The 16,161-nt window shown below is 46.7% G+C and overlaps 1 protein-coding gene across 10 annotated transcripts in view; it reads right to left on the bottom strand.

Annotated features, from left to right (window-relative positions):
* Positions 1-228: 228 nt before the first annotated feature.
* The window catches only part of Tbx5 (T-box transcription factor 5), a 53,170-nt gene continuing 37,237 nt past the window's right edge, over positions 229-16,161 (bottom strand). For all 10 annotated transcript variants that reach the window (XM_029570595.1, XM_029570601.1, XM_029570600.1 and 7 more), the window contains 2 exons: positions 12,471-12,697; positions 229-1,789 (listed from right to left, as the gene is read on the bottom strand). In XM_029570595.1, coding sequence (XP_029426455.1) covers positions 1,215-1,789; positions 12,471-12,697 — 802 coding nt within the window. In that variant the 3' untranslated portion in view covers positions 229-1,214. The remainder of the gene's footprint in view (positions 1,790-12,470; positions 12,698-16,161) is intronic.

Below are 16,161 nucleotides of genomic sequence, written 5' to 3'. Positions count from 1 at the left end.
TAAATAAATAGTACCAGTAAAATATTACATCTGAGGAACCCTACAATAATGTATTACTTACATACTTTTTTTAATACTGGTTTCCGCTTTTGATGCACGCGGTTTCAGCGCTGGTATGATTTCTTTGGGAGGAAGCGCTGTGAGCGTGTTTTGTCTCTTCTGCAGGGACTGAGACATTTTTCTGTGCATCTCATTTGGTTCGCTGAGGAGGTTTTTGCCAGCCTGGGGCTGACTTTGGTTTCTTTCATCACAAAGCATATTTATTTTGGCTTTTTTTCCTCCCCCAGCACTTCTGAGCTCAGGGCCTGTCCCCTGCTGCTGATCACAGTTCTGCTCCCCACCCAGGCTAACCTGGGTTCATTCAGTTTTTCAAAGCAAAATTTCCAAATGGGACGCTATAGGCCACGTTCCAGCGACAGATGACTGCAGAGACCTGGAGCTGGGGAGGTGGTGGTGCTGAGGAAGACAGGATGTCAGATGGAGCCCAGTGATATCCTAACTCCATCCATCCATAAGTAGAAGGCAGCTCTGAACGCCATGATGCTAGGAAAGGCAGAATAAGAACACGAGACAAAAAACAAAAACAAAAACAAAACAGCTTGGACCTCGGGGACCTTCATAGAAATTTCACATGATGGAGGTAGGTATTTTTGTTAGAGGAGGGTGGCGGATGTACATTTTAGCTGGTTTATAAGAGGGAGCCCCACAAGCATGCATTTTGAAACATACTTGCCTCCGATCTCCCTCCAATAAGGGACTGGGTCCCATTAAGAAATTCGAAGAAAAAAATATATTATTATTTATTATATAACAAAGTCAGCATTAATACCAAGACAGAGAAAGACTCTCACCGTGCACCGGGATCAAACACTCAACGAGGCAGAATGTTCTAGAACCCAAAAGAAACAATTGGGAAAGATGTCTGGGATGTGAACGTGGCTGGTTGATGAGAGTGGAGCTCGTGCAGGGTGGGACTCCCCTCTCTCTCTCTCTCTCTCTCTCTCTCTCTCTCTCTCTCGTTTAACTGCTCTTTAAGTTTTGAGAACAAACAACAGAGTCACAATTCTGGAATGGTGACTGCAGGCCACCGATTAGATCAGGGGCTGCAGGTCCTTGGGTGCAGACATGACTACAGGTGATCTGTGCTATCTCAGCCGTGGGGTTCTCCTCACTACTGTCCCCGTCTCCTCTCTCTCTCTGGCAAATGTCTGCCTTTAGCTATTCTCGCTCCACTCTGGCACCATGCCAACGCCATGTACCGAGTGATACTGGTGTGGGGACAGGGTCCTGGGCACGCCGTGAGAATAGAGGAACTCAGGGGGCTGGAGACCACCTGGGGACTGGAGGCCAGTCTGAGGCCCACACTGCCTCACCACAGGCTGGTGGGCCACCGAGGTCTGGTGTTGGAACATTCCCTCTCCGAGCTGAGGGGAACCATGGTTGGCCATGCCAGCCAGCCGAGGGACCAGAGGCCCAGAGGTGAAATGGGCGGAGAAATGCTGGTAGGGTAGGCGGTCCATGGGCTGCACTGTGGTGACGGTACAGCTGCTATAGGAGGGCATGCTGGGCCACGTGTTACAGCTGATGTCTTCCAGACTGGGCACGGGCTCATTGGGCGGTGCAGAGCTGGCATACATGCATGCCTGCCGCTGGGCCGACTCTGTCCTGTAGGAGGCACTCAGGCTCTGCTGCTGGGGGTAGCCCGAGCGGTAGAAGGGGTCCTCTTCACTGGGGGACGTCTCCATGTACGGCTTCTTATAGGCGTGCTCAGTGCTGGCGCATTCCTCATCTGCCAAGACAGGAAAACGATCAGTCACCCTATCCCATAGCCAAGAGTAGAGATTGTGCTGGATGAGAGAAGGACTGGAGACTGTTAATTCCAACCACCGTTCTGACAAAAAGGAGTGGAGTCTTGAGGTCACACTCTTGGGCTATGAGTTCTAAACCTGTTTGCTGTTGCTTTTCCTTGAACTTGGTTTCTACTTCTATAAAAGGGAACAGGTGCTGGTAACACTTCCTACAGAGGGAAGCCTTGAGAACTGAGTGGGGAAGCATGCACTGCCACTTATTTCAGAGCTTGGTTCAGGGGAAAGTACAGTAAAATGCACTATCACCATCAACATCATCATCTAGCTCAGGCTTACCTCAAACTTACTAGGTAGCTGAGGATGACCTTGAACTTCTGATCTTCCTGCTTCCGCTGCCCTGGTGCTAGATTTACAGGCTTATACCACCATATTTGGTTTTATGTGGTGCTGAGACTCCATCTCAGGGCTTTTGTGCATGCTAGGCAGGCACTCTACCAACTGAGCTGCATCTCCGGCATTATTATTATTGTTGTTGTTGTTATTATTATTATTATTTCCTCATCCATCATGTAAATTCCACAAAGGCAAGACAGTATCAATACCAACAATAACAGTAAAAGCAAGCGCACATAGTGTTGACTGTACCTGGCACAATTCTAATTATTTCCTAAAAGGTGACCCACTTAATCCTCACAACACTATGAGGTGAATTATTCCCATCTTCAACATAAGAGAAAAGAAACACAGAGTTTAAGAAACTTGTCCAAGACCTCATAGGGCTGATAATAGTGGAGCTGTGACTAGTCTGACTACAACGTCCTTGCTCTTCAGTATTATGCTATATGGAGAAAACGTGCAATAAATAAGTGCAACGGATAGCTGGTTGATGGATGGATGAATGGATGGAAGGATGATGAATGGGTAGATGGATGGTGGATGGATGATGGATGGTGGATGAGTTGGGGATAGATGGCGGATGGCTAGCAGGATAGATGTATGGATGGGTAATGAATGGATGAATGAATAATGAATGGATGGAGAGCTGGGTGATGCATGTGTGGATAGATGGTGGATGGATAGTTAGACAGATAAGAGGGTAAATAGCTGGATATATGGATGGATGATGAATGGATGGGTGGATGGATAGATAGTTGGGTAGATGGATGGATAATGGATGTATGGTGGTCAATGGATGGGATCTCGAGTGAATCCTCTTCCTGAAGCTTTGTAAAAGCAAGTACCTGATTACTAGTTATTGAGTCAGTACAAATCAATGTGCCACTGTTTCTTGTGAGTCGGGTCACTTCCCTCCTCTGTGCACTAGTCAGGCCCAGCACAGGACAGTGGAGATAGCTCCATCTCTGCAAGAGTCTCCTTTAACCACTTTGGGAGCATTGGCCCTCATGGGAGTTAACCAATGTGCTGGGCTGGGCTGTCTTCTAGAAGAATCCACTGAAATAGGGTATTTTAAAAGCCATATGCATGCAATTTTCCCCACAAGTTTCACGGGGTTCAAGGACTCCCAGTGATCCAGCACCCAGGCTGAGAAACAAGTCAAGACTCACACTGGCTCTTTGTTTCTGTGTTGTTGGTGGGGCGTCCACACTCGCACATCCATTTCCATCACTTCTGATGAGGGTTAGGAGCATGTGCTTCATCATGTTGCCAAAGCAACATGGCCCGTAAGTTTTCCTGGAAGACCTCACCTACAACTCCCCCAGCTGTTTCCTCCATGAGATACCATGCTTGAGAACACCTACCAGGGCATCGGCCTCAAACTCAAGCACACTCATTCCTCAGTGGGATTTGATGCTCCGAATTGGAGATCATCTTTCCTCTTCTTCTGATCTCTTTCTAATCAGCTCATGTTAACAAAGTATGTAAGGACCTGTAGGTGTAGCCCAATGGCAGAGTACTTGCTCTGGGTTTGATTTTGAGCTCTGGACAAAAAGAGGGTGGGGGAGAGAAGAGAAGAGGAGGGGGGAAAGGTAAGGAGGACAAAGGAAGGAGGAGACAAAGGGAGGGAGGGAGGGAGGGAGGGAAGAGGAAAGTATGGCTGTCTTTGAGGGATACAAAGAAAAATGAAGTACTCTTGGATCCATGCAACTAGCTCTGCTGGTCAGTAGTAATTACATGAGGAATAACCATAGCTGTTATGTACTGAGCACCTGTGAGGTGACTCTACTCCAATCTCACAGCAATTTGTCAGTACCTTGTTCTTTTTCCTGTTGTTTCTCAGAGGCAGAAAGTGAACCTCAGAGAAGTAGCAGAGATGGAATTCAGAGTGAGCTGTGACTTCCTGTGTCTACAACACCTTGCCTCTCACTACCTAGCTCTCCAATGCCCAATGCCACCCACCTGACCATCCAATAGATATGTCTTGAGCTCTACCAAGTGCCAGGCAATGTGCCAGGTGCTTTGAAAGGAGCCAGACAGATGTCATCTTGTCCTTGGGGTACATTCCTAGCCTCACTTCATCCCACCCAGGGCAGTGAGTGAGGAAGGCTGACAATCAGATATGATACTGGAATAAAAAGCTTCGAGTAAGCCACGCACACACAGAGAAGCCCCTTGGGCTGACTTATGCAGCCCCCCAAATGGGTAAATGAGTCTAGATCTGGCTGCTGCCACACACTGCCACATGCACTCACTTTTCCAAGTGACACCCAAGGTCAGCACTGAAGCTTCCCCACACAGAGAGGGCTGTGCCTGCCTAACAGCACACTTGTTTATTTTTAGCAAGACTCTGCAACACATCTGGAAGCCAGAGGATACCCAAAAATTTGTACCAAAAAAAAAAATCAAAACAAAACAAAAACAAGAAAAATGCAGTCACTCTTGCAGGTGTCCTGGGCACTCAATGCCAGCCACACGGATGTTTGAAGACATCCAGATGTCACCCAGTGGCTACAATTTTTTAACACCTTTCAACTGGGTGGGGTATTCTGGACCCTTGAAGACGCTGCCACACTTGGCTAGTTTCTGGCCCTGCCACCACTTCTTCCCTTCTGATCTTCCTTCAGCCCACCAGATCCATCATTTTGAATGTCTCATTGTGGCTAGACTTACTTTGGATTTTTTATTATTAATAACCAAGGCGTTCCCCTTTTCAACAAGAGAAAGCACAGCTGCAGGGCTCCCTTGGCAAGAGGAAAAGAAAATGGCAAAACGAACCATTCTTGAGTTTCTGATCCCTTTCCAGATTCATTACAAGCAAAAAAATGGGGGGGGCAATAATAAGAAAAAGTTCAGAACACATTTTGGAAAATCGTAAAATTCTACATCCCAGTCTTTAATACCCGCAAACATCTGATGGAGACTTTAAGAAAAACTTCAGCCTGGCTTACTAATGAAAGCTGGACCTGAGAATTCTCAGATTCCTTCCAGGCTTCAGCATATTATAAAGAAATCCCACAGCAAAGGTCCAAACTTCAGGTCAAGTGTGATCAAGGTGTTATGTGGATTCTCTGTGCTCATCTGGATAAGGATCTGATTTCTGTCTCTTTATTGACTAGATCATGCTCAGCTTCCCTGGTTGTGGGAGGAGCCATAGCTAGGTGATGTCTTCTAATGGGACCAGTAGATGACTTAGCTTTGGTGTGGCCAATGATATTGCCCAATTCTCCTGAGTCCAGCCTAGTCTTTTGAGTAATGAAAGTTTTCCCTGAGTCTAACCACCTAATTATAGCACGGCCCTGTGGGAAATACTGCACCCTTAGACTTTTCTAGATATTTGTTTTGTTTTGTTTGAGATAGGGTCTCCCTGTAGCCCCAGCTGGCCTGGAATTCACTGTGTAGACCAGGCTAGACTTGATCTCACAGAGGTCTACTTGCCTCTGTCTCCCAAATGCTATAGTCAAAGGTGTGCACCACTGTGCCCAGCTTTTTCTAGATATTTTTTATTCTGAATAAATGGCTTTAGTGAGAAACACAGAGCACTGAGTTTAAGGCATAGAGTCACGGCATCAATGCTTATGCACAAAGTAGCCATATATGAAGGCCAGATCCCTCCAGTCTCAGTCCCTGATTGTAGATGGGGTTAATCCCCAAATTCCTTCTTAGGTTTAATTAAGAAAACGTCATGTGAAGTCTACTTTTGGTCTTCCTTGTACAGTGAGCCCAGAACTTTGAAATCTCTTACTTCAAATCTTATCTGTCCAAATAACCCAGGTCTACTCCCTTTTCTCCAGTTTTCTCTCTTGGCAGACTGGACAGATGGTTCTCTGAAGGTCATCCAATACTTGGAGGTATTTGGGTGGACTCCAGAGCTGGAAGCTTCCCAGAGCCACTTTCAAGTCACTGATCCCACTGAGCAAATATAGTCACAGTTCCCAAGTGGGTCATTTCCCTTGATGGCTGAGATCATGCAGGGAAATGTGGAGTCTTCGTGGACAGAGACCCTGGAGCCCAAAGTGGGGAGCTGCCACTCCATGCTAAATGACCTTCAGTGAGTGAGAGGGTGGCTGTAATTCAGACCTTCAGAGTTATAAAATAGTGCTGACAGGTGGCCCCGGCCTTTCTGTTGTTCATGTCACTCAACGTACTCAGCCAACATGGAAAAGTGGTAATAACTGATCCAGATGGATGGATGGATAAATGGGTAGATGGATAATTGAATTGGTTGATGGATAGATGAATGGATGGATGGATATATGGATGGATGGGTGGATGGATGGATGAATAACGGGGTGGATGAATGTATATATAAATGATAGATGGATAAATGGGTAGATAAATTGGATGAGTGGATAGGTAGATGGATAGGTGGATGGATGAATGGATGGATGGATAATTAGGTGCATGGATGGATGAATGGATGGATGAATGGATGTATAAATGAATGATGGATGGATGAATAGGTAGATAAATAATTAGATGGGTGGATGGATGGATAGATGGTGGGTAAATGAATGGATAATTAGATGTATAGATGGATAGATGACTAGATAGATAAATGGGTGAATAAATGTGTGATTGCTTAACTGGATGGGTGGATAGATAATTAGATGTATAGATGGAGAGCTGACTGGATGGATAAATGGTGGATGCTTAATTGGATGGGTGGATGGATGGATAATGAATGAATAGATATAAAAATGGGTGACTAAATGGATTTTGAACGTATGTGCTCCTTGCTCTCAGCACTTGGGTTAAAATGGGAAACACTGGAATCAAAACACCCAGGTTCAGACCCCACACGTCCACTGTCTGAAATCACTGAATTTAGCTCCCTCCCATGAGAATACACATGTCATGAGGTCAGGGTCTTTCTCCACCTTGTTTCCTTACAGGGCCTCATACATACTAAGTGCTCAATAAATATGTATTTGATGAATTCACCCCAGATCTGTCACTCATCACTCATTGGTCACATAACCATCGACTCTGACCCCACTCTTAGTCCACTAGTCACACCCTGAAGATTGAAGGTGGGGCCTTTTCCTAGCTCAGTCTGCCCTGAACAATCAAACTAAGGGAAGAACCTAATAGATAAAAACACGCAGCACTGGGGCTAGGAAGATGGCTTAGCAGGTGAAGGGGCCTCCTGGAAAGTCTGACAATCTGAGTTCATCCCTTAAACCTACGTGGCGAAAGCAGAGAACTGACTCCCACAAGTTGTCCTCTGATCTCTACACATGCAGACACAGACACTCAGAGAGAAAGAAAAGGAAGGAAGGAAGGAGGGAGGGAGGGAGGGGGGAGGGAGGGAGGAAGGGTCGGCACACAGCATGGAGAATACACTACACCCTCCAGAACTCCTTTCCCATCCCCTGTGCCTTCCTTTTTCCATCGCTGTCTTCCCTTTAGTACTCAATTCTACAAATGTCTTTGCTTCATCTTTATCTGGGTCGATTTGGTTGCTAAAGGAAAGATGGTGAGAGTCAGGGTACTCGGAGGGAAGAAGGACAGACAAGTGTTCTCCCAGGCCCTCAGGTCCTGGATTTGTTTGAGTGACATTGATAAAAGACCTTCCCAGCTTTTTTGACTCCATCCATCGGTAGAGATAGTCTGGAGACAGCCGGCCCAAATGTGAGGGAGGCCCCTGGCCTGCCGGCCCTTTGACGAAGCATGGGGCCTGGCTCCTATGCTGGCTAGAAGGCAGACAGACAATGAAGGGAAGTCAGATAGCAGGGGCAGGCTGGGGCCAGGGGGAAAAAAACCACCCACAGAGTTATCACTTCCCGGGAATCCCAAACTGGAAGGAAGCCCCTCTGATTCCTTATCTCCTGGCAGCATGGGGACCTATGATGAATTGCTCTCTGTTGTCTCCCAGACAGAGCCAGCTTGGCTTCCCTGTCACAGCAGGTCCCTTTGGGAGTGGGGGTGAGGGGAGGTAAGGAGGGCAGAGGTTTCTAGAAAGGCAAAGGTTTCTTGGAGGGTGCAACTGCTTGCACCCCCAGCTCATGGGCCAGGCCACTCACAAGCTGGGCAACTTCAGGAAAATTTCTCCATCTGTCTGAGCTCCAGTTTCCCATATGAAGGGATGGAAGGGAGGACTCTTCACCTTCTTATCTCCAGCCAGGCCCAAAGTCCTGGTTCCACTCAATTCTCCAGCTCTGAGACACCACAACAGGCCACACAGCCCGCAGTCACCTCTCAACAGGTGTCTGGTGTCACTCCTGTGGCCTCCTATCACAGCAAAGTGATGCTTCTAAACACAACAACTAGCCTTGACACTTGCAGGCTGCTGACCCTCCAACAGCCTCCTAGTGGTGTTCAGATAACACGAGGTCCTTAACAAAAATGGCGTAGGAGGTCCTACCTTTCTCTCCGGGCCTCATTCTCCACTCTATTCCCGCCTCTGGGTACCAGCATCCCAGCTTTCTCCCCTCCCACCTCCTAGCTGCTTTCCTCTGACCTTTCCACTTTCCTCTGACCTCCTGGTCAGTTCTTCCACATCTAGTATGATGCTCCTGTTTTGTATTCATTAGCGTTTCACATCTCTCCTTTAGGGCATCCAAGTACAACTGTGTGTGTGTGTGTGTGTGTGTGTGTGTGTGTGTGTGTGTGTATGTGTGTGTGTTCATGTTTGCAGGTAAACGTGCTGTATGCATGTGGAAGACAGAGGTCAGCCTCAGCTGTTACCCTCCAGTGCCGCCCACCTTGTTTTTGGAGACAGTGTCTCTCATTGGCCTAGAACTTGTGGAATAGACAAAGCTGGCTGACCGGCAATCCCAGTACCTTCTCGGCACTGAGATTATGAATGTGTGCCAGCATGACTGACTTTTTTTTAATCCTGGTTTTGGAAAATCAAGCTCAGGTCCTGATGTTGGCAAGGTGAACAATTTACTAACTGAATGAAATATCACCCTAGCCCCCACTCACAATTTCAATTAAACAATTCTTAAACCACTTGCACAATACTCGTTCTTCTTGGAACAGCATGTGGTCCATGAAGGGCAGGAAAGGGGTCATGGATATTTCCAGGGTGCCCAGATGTTTCAGTAACATTATGGACACTTTCCATGGATTCTATCATCTCCTCACTAGCCTGACAGTAAGAACTAATGTGATCCTCAACTTCATGAAAGGTAGTCAAGGGAGCCCAAGGGAAGTGAAGTGACCAGAGTCACCCAGCTGCAAATCGTCAGTGACTGGAGTAATTTCTGCAACAAGCAGACCCCAAGCCCAGCCAGAGTTGATCCTAAGTTCATCTGGCAAGCCTGTGGACGTCCCCTGAAAGTCATATAATCAAAGAGGTTGGTGCACCTGGCATTGGAACTTTCCCACTGCCTCCTTGAAGAAGATGTGTCTAAGGGTGCAGCTGTAAATACTGAACCTAAAACGGAGCTTTGATTCTTTTCAACTTCTTCCTACTCTTTCTTTTCTTTTGGTCTGGCATTAATTTAATGTACAGAGCTCCCTAATGCAAACCTGGTGAGCTCATTATCGGCATGCATGCCCCAGTATCCACAGCAGATCTCCTGAGGGAGATGACATTTTGAAATGGATAGTGGATGAGAACACAGACAGGAGACCATGGTGCTAAGGACACAGGCTACTGAGTTCACAGACAAGACTGGAGTCCAAACTCTACCTCATGAACCACTGGTCAGCCAGGCATAGTGATACATGTCTGTAATCTCAATACTTTGGAAACTGAGGCAGAAAGATTGTGAGTCCAAGTCAGCCTGATCTACACAGCAAGTTTGAGGTCAGCCTGGGCTCCATAGTGAATCTGAGGCCAGCCAGAGCTACATAGTAAGTTTGAAGCTATCCTGGGGATACATTGTAAAACTCTGTCTTAAAAGAGAAAAGCCCACCAGCACCTTTCTAAGCCTCAGTTTCCCAACTGTAGGTAGGTTAACAGAACCTACTGAGCAACATTGTTTGAAAGAACAACAACTTGGTCAAGGTCCAAGCCAAGCAAGGACTCCCTTCAATGTGACACCAAGCAGGATGTCTGAGCAGGATCAACGCTCTTCCCCTCTCACAGAGCTGAGGGAGCAGATGCACTTACTGCATCTGGTCTCCAGCCCCCCTGGCAGCGGATGTACAGAGAATTGGGCTGGAGGCTGTTGGAGTGACATTGTTCAGACCTTGAAGATGCAAGAATTTTTGAAGGGTTTGGGTCCATCTGGAGGTCAGGCCTCATCCCCATGCAAGGACCAATGCCAGCACTTCTCCCCTTCCAAACACAAGCTGAGTAAGTTAGGAATAGTCAGGCCACAGTTCCTTCCTGGGGGATGCCTAGCTCCAGAGAGCTCTGCTAAATAACCATGCCTTGTTATCGAAGCCTGCAGGCCAATGGCTTACCTAAGATCCAAAAACCAGCCCCTGGGTTTCTGGAGGTGTTGAGCTGGCACTGAGTGTAAGGGTTAGACTATGACGCAGGCCTTACAAAACTATGAGCAAAACAATTGTTGCTGACTGAGCCCACCTGGGCAAGCACATGGCACATGCATAGTCCTTTGGACCCATGGTATCTTCACACCAAGTCCATGAGGCCTGTCCCAACATGAGCCCAAATTACAGTTTTGTTTTAAAAAGAGAGAGAAGAGAAAGGTTAAGTAACTAGTCCATATTCATAAGAACATCCCACTGCCAAAGCTGGGCTGCATCCTCGGGTGTCTGACCCTGAAGACCACAGATTGAAAGCTCCTGTCACCCTGTCCCCTTGGCATGGCTCTCCTCCAGACACAGCCAATTGCTCATGTCCAACTGTGACCCAGTGTCTATAGTGATTACCTGCTGCCTATCTGATCATAGCTGCCACCTGCTGGGTGCTGACCAGGCATCAGGGACTCTGGGGCACCTGTCACCATTTACACTGAAAAGCTCCGACGGTATCACTTTGGAAGTGGAGGCAGGAGGACTGCAAGTTCGGGCCAGTCTAATACTATACAGTGTGTCTTTGCCTCAGTACAAACAAGCACGTGTTGAGCCAGACCTGAAAGCACATGCCTGTAATCTCAGCCTTAGGGAGGCTGAGGCAGGAGGATCACAAGTTCCAGGCTAGCCTGGGCTACATAGTGAGGCCTTGTCTCAAAAGAAACATAATCACACTGCCCATGTTAACCACCTTGATTCTGCCTCTCAAAAGGAGCCAGCAGAAGTTTCCTTTCTTGATACAGACCCTTCCGACTCAGCTTGGGGAAACGTGCATTTTTCATTTGAAGAAACTGCAGTGTCAGAGACACCACCAGCCTTGGTAGATCAAGAGAGGGAATGCCAAGGGGAGCCAGCTGTGGCCGTGTGTGCATGTGCGCGCGTGCGTGTGCGTGTGTGTGCACATGTGTGCGTGTGTGTGTGTGCGTGTGTGTGCATGTGTCTGTGTGTGTGCATGTGCATCTGTGTGTGCACGTGAGTGCTTGTGTGTGCATGTCTGTGTGTGTGCGTGTGCATGTGGGTGTGTCTGTGTGCGTGCATGTGTGCGTGTGTGTGCGCGTGTGTGTGTGCATGCTTGTGTCTGCATGTGTCTGTGTGTGCGTGTGCATCTGTGTGTGTGTCTGTGTGTGCGTGCATGTGTGTGTGCATGTGTGTCTGTGTGTGCGTGTGTCTGTGTGTGTGCATGTGTCTGTGTGTGTGCGTGTGCATCTGTGTGTGCGTGTGTCTGTGTGTGTGCGTGTGCATCTGTGTGTGCGTGTGTGCGTGTGTGTGTGCATGTGTGTGTGCACGTGTGTGCATGTGTCTGTGGGTGTGCATGTGTGTGTGTGCATGTGTGCCTATGTATGTCTTTATGTGTGTATATATTTACATGTGTAGATGTGTGTTTATGTGTGTTTGTATATATATGTATGTGTGTAGATATATGTCTGTGTATATGTATGTACGTGTGTGTACACGTCTATGTGTATGTGTGAATATATGGGTGTGGTGTGTCTGTGTGTGTATGTGGTGTGCATGTGTGTATGTGTGTGTGGCGTGTGAGTGCTACACATATGCATGCCTCACAAATGAGGAAAAGAAACTTGGACATTCCAGGGAGGAGGCTGGGATGGAGATACAGATGAAAGGAACTTCTAGTTTTATCTGTATGGCTTGAACTTCCTATTGCTTCTATATTTTATGTTACCTACTTCCTTAAAAATACATAAATGTCACTGTACATACCAACCCCCAAAGGAGGAAAGCTGTGAGGAGGAGGAGGCTGTGAGGAGGAGGCTGTGAGGAGGAGGAGGAGGAGGAGGAGGGGAAGGCTGGCAGGCCTGTCATGCTCACCTTTCCTCTTGGTGCAGTGGTAAATTTGGCTGTGCTCCTGGGGCAGTGGGTATGGGTTGGGCGGGGGCAGAAGGTCCTGGGAGGGGCCAGAGACACCATTCTCGCACTGGTACTGGGACCCTAAATTGGATGAGGTGGAGAGAGCTCGAGGCTCGCTGCTGAAGGGACTGTGGTTGGAGGCCACTTTTTGCCTCACTGTGCTCCTGGGAACCACGGGGTATTCTTTACTGAAAGAAAAAAAGACAAAAAGTTATGTTTGCTCGTGCTCTGATGCAGATTCTCTTACTGGTTGAGCCATGTGCCAAAGAATCCACCAGAAAAGTCACCAAATAAACAAAAAGCCTTTAATGAGCAAAATGACCCAGTTACACTCGTGGGCACCATGTGCCATAAACGCATATGGGGACACTAATTTTCATGTCTTATACATTAGGCAAGTAGGTCTCAGTCACAGAGGAGCAGAGGAGCATGTAAGAACCCTTTCCACCAGCAAGGCAGTAGAAGTATTTCAGCCTCATCCACTATCTTTGGATCGCCTAATGCAGAAGCTAAATGAGCTGTCCAGCTATTAGACTTAACCTCTATAAACTGGGAGTGGGTGAGACGGCTCAAGGGGTGGGGGGACTGAGCTTGCCACACAAGCCTGGCAACCCCAGTTGGATCCCTGGAACCCATGTAAAGGTGGAAAGACAGAACCAACTCAAGAGTTTTCCTCTGACCTCCACATTTGTGTCATGGCATGAGCACATACATCAAACACACTCTGATAATAATAAGAATGGTAACAATAATAATAACTTTTAAAAAACGCACCCTCAGTTCCAAGTGTTGTTGAGAGAAGAAAGGAACAATGAAAACACTTAGAGAAGTACACAGCACACAGCAAGTACCAACCATTCTCACTGCTGCCACTGTTTTAGGGAGGAGGGGAAGGAGCGAGAGAGGAAGGCAGAGGAGGATAAAGAAGGTGGAACACAGGGCCTGAGATGAGGCAGGTCCCCTGTGCATCCCCTTGCCAGGGTACTCTTCTGAGCAGCCTGCTCAGCCACAGCATCCACAGTGTCTTCCTGCTCATCATCCTCCCAAATCCTCAGAGTCTTGTCCTTCCCTCAGTGAGAATGTACTCAGTTGGTAGAGTGCTTACCCAGCATGCATGAAGCCCTGGGTTCTACCCCTAGCACTATATAAACCAGGTGTGGTGGCATACAGTTGTAATCCCAGCAATCAGGAGGTAGAGGCAGGAGGATCAGGAGTTCAAGGTCAGCCTTGGCTACATAGTAAGCTCAAGGCCACCCTGGGCTACATGGAATTCTGTCTTAAAAAAGAAATCTGACCCCTCCCACTCTCAAGGTTGCTCTTCATATTCCCTTCCAGGCTAACATTCCCACTGGGTCCCTATAAAGATTTGGAATCCTCAGTAAAAAGCTTTTCTAGGAAGGAAACAGGGATCCTGAGGTGTACCAGGAACCCCAAAGGGAAGCAGGGGTGGGGGTATATTGGAGGTGAGTTGAAGCAGAGGAGGGAGGAAGAGACAACTTAAAGACGAAAGAGGTAAGAGGGAACTTGGAACTCTTCTCACCCTTTTGAAATGTATAATGCTGAATCCTTTAAATTTAGGCAAGTACCAAAAGTCAATTAAAAGTTTTCAAAGCATAAGTAAAAAACAAATGGAGAGATTTTTCTGAGTGTTCAAGATGAGCACAGCAGGAAGGGGCTGCCAACAGTCAGGGCGGGCAGAGAAACCAGATTGGGCCCTTGCAAAACACCTGCTATTCTGTCAGTCAATGATTTTTTAAATTAGTTATTATTTTTTAATTTTAAGTGTATGAGTGTATTGTCTTATGTATGTAAGTGCACCCGTGTTGTGCAGTGTCCAAGGAGGTCAGAAGAGGATGTCGGATCCCATTACTGGAGTTATGGACAGTTGTTAACCACCATGTGTGTGCTGGGAATCAAACCTGGGTCCTTTGCAAGAGCAGGCAGTGCTCTTAACCACTGAGCCATCTCTCCAGTGCCGCATAGATTTTTTTTAAGATTTATTTTATTTTTATGTGTATGAGTGTTTGCCTACATATATATGTGTATATATATACATATATATACATATATATAAATGTACCACATGTGTGCAGTGTCCACAGGGTCAGAAGAGGGTGTTGGATCCCCTAGAACTAGAGTTACAGATGGTTGTGAGCTGCCATGTGGATTCTGGGAACCAAATCTGTGTCCTCTGCAAGAGCAGTCAGTGTTCTTAACTGCTGAGCCATCTCTGAAGCTCCTCAAAGCTATTTTGATAAGCAGAGGATGTAGCTCACTGGTAGAGCACTTACTGGTAGAGCACTTGCCAAGCATGTACAAGGACATGAGTTACAACCCAGCACTGTGAAAAAAAACAAACAAACTAGTATCTGTATAGCTGTGTGTATTATGGTGCATGCCTATAATCCCAGCACCCAGGAGGCTGAGGCAGGAAGATCATTTTAAATTCAGGGCCAACCTGGTCTACATAAAGAGTTCCAGGCCAGGAGCAAAGTGTGGTAGTGCATGCCTTTAGTCCCGGCATTCAGGAGGCAGAGGCAGGCTGATCTTTGTGAGATCAAGGAAAGTCTGCTCTACATAGTAAGTTCCATGCCAGCTGGGAAAACAATTTTTAAAAAACAAACCAACAAAAAACACCTTTTTGGCCAGGCATGGTGACACACACCTTTAGTCCCAGCACTCGGGAGGCAGAGGCAGGTGGATCTCTGTGAGTTCAAGGCCAGTCTGGTCTACATAGTGAGTTCCGGGTCAGCTGGGGCTACAGAGAGGCCCTGTCTCAAAAGGAAAAAAAGGAAAAAAAGAGTTCTAGGCCAGATTGGGCTATAGGAAAGGTCCTGTATCCAAAAAAAAAACCCAAAATAATAATAGTAATAATTTGATAACTATATTTCAACATGATTAGAGTCCTTCCTAACCTGAGTTTTATTTTGTGAAATTAATCATATTATTCTGAGAAATTCATAAACTTCAATACTCAGCCAGAGACCCACTGAATAGGTTAAGAACCAGTTCTGCCCCCAAACTCATGCGGATCAGGAAATCCCAAACTTCAGGATTTTTGCCATTACCTAGAATTAAAAGTTCCCTAGTGCCAGGCATGGTGGCACAGTCCTCTATTCCCAGCAATTCAGGAAGTAGAGGCAGGTGGGTCTCTATGAGATTGAGGCCAGCCTTGTCTACATAGTGAGTTCCAGGCCAGCTGGGGTTATAGGAAGACCCTGTCTCAAAAAAAAAGTGTTCCTTAAGACATTTTTGAAGATAACTTTTTATTCAAATACACTTAGTCTCACTATGAGCAATTGTATCTGTGAAATTATGGGCTTGGGGTACTAACTTAGTTCCTCTAATGTAACTAAAATAAATGTTGACCTGTTAAAATTAGAGCGTGCCTGGGACTGGGGATGCAGCTCAGTAGTAGAGTGCTTGCTTAGTATGTATGAGGCTCTGGAACCCATGCCTACCACCATAGTCAATCAATCAATCAATCAATCAATCAATCAATCAATCAGTCAGTCAATGGTCTGGGGATGTATCTCAGTGGCAGAGCATTTGCCTAGCATGCATGAGGTTCCAGGTTCAATCCCTAGCACCACAATAGATAGATGTTAGAAAGATGATAGAGATAGATAGATAGATAGATAGATAGATAGAT

The sequence above is a fragment of the Nannospalax galili genome, unplaced genomic scaffold (genome assembly GCF_000622305.1).
Source record: "Nannospalax galili isolate Female #2095 unplaced genomic scaffold, S.galili_v1.0 scaffold120, whole genome shotgun sequence".
Lineage (NCBI taxonomy): Eukaryota > Metazoa > Chordata > Mammalia > Rodentia > Spalacidae > Nannospalax > Nannospalax galili.
The sequence above is the reverse complement of the archived record's forward strand: the minus strand, read 5'-3'. Positions and strand labels throughout refer to the sequence as shown.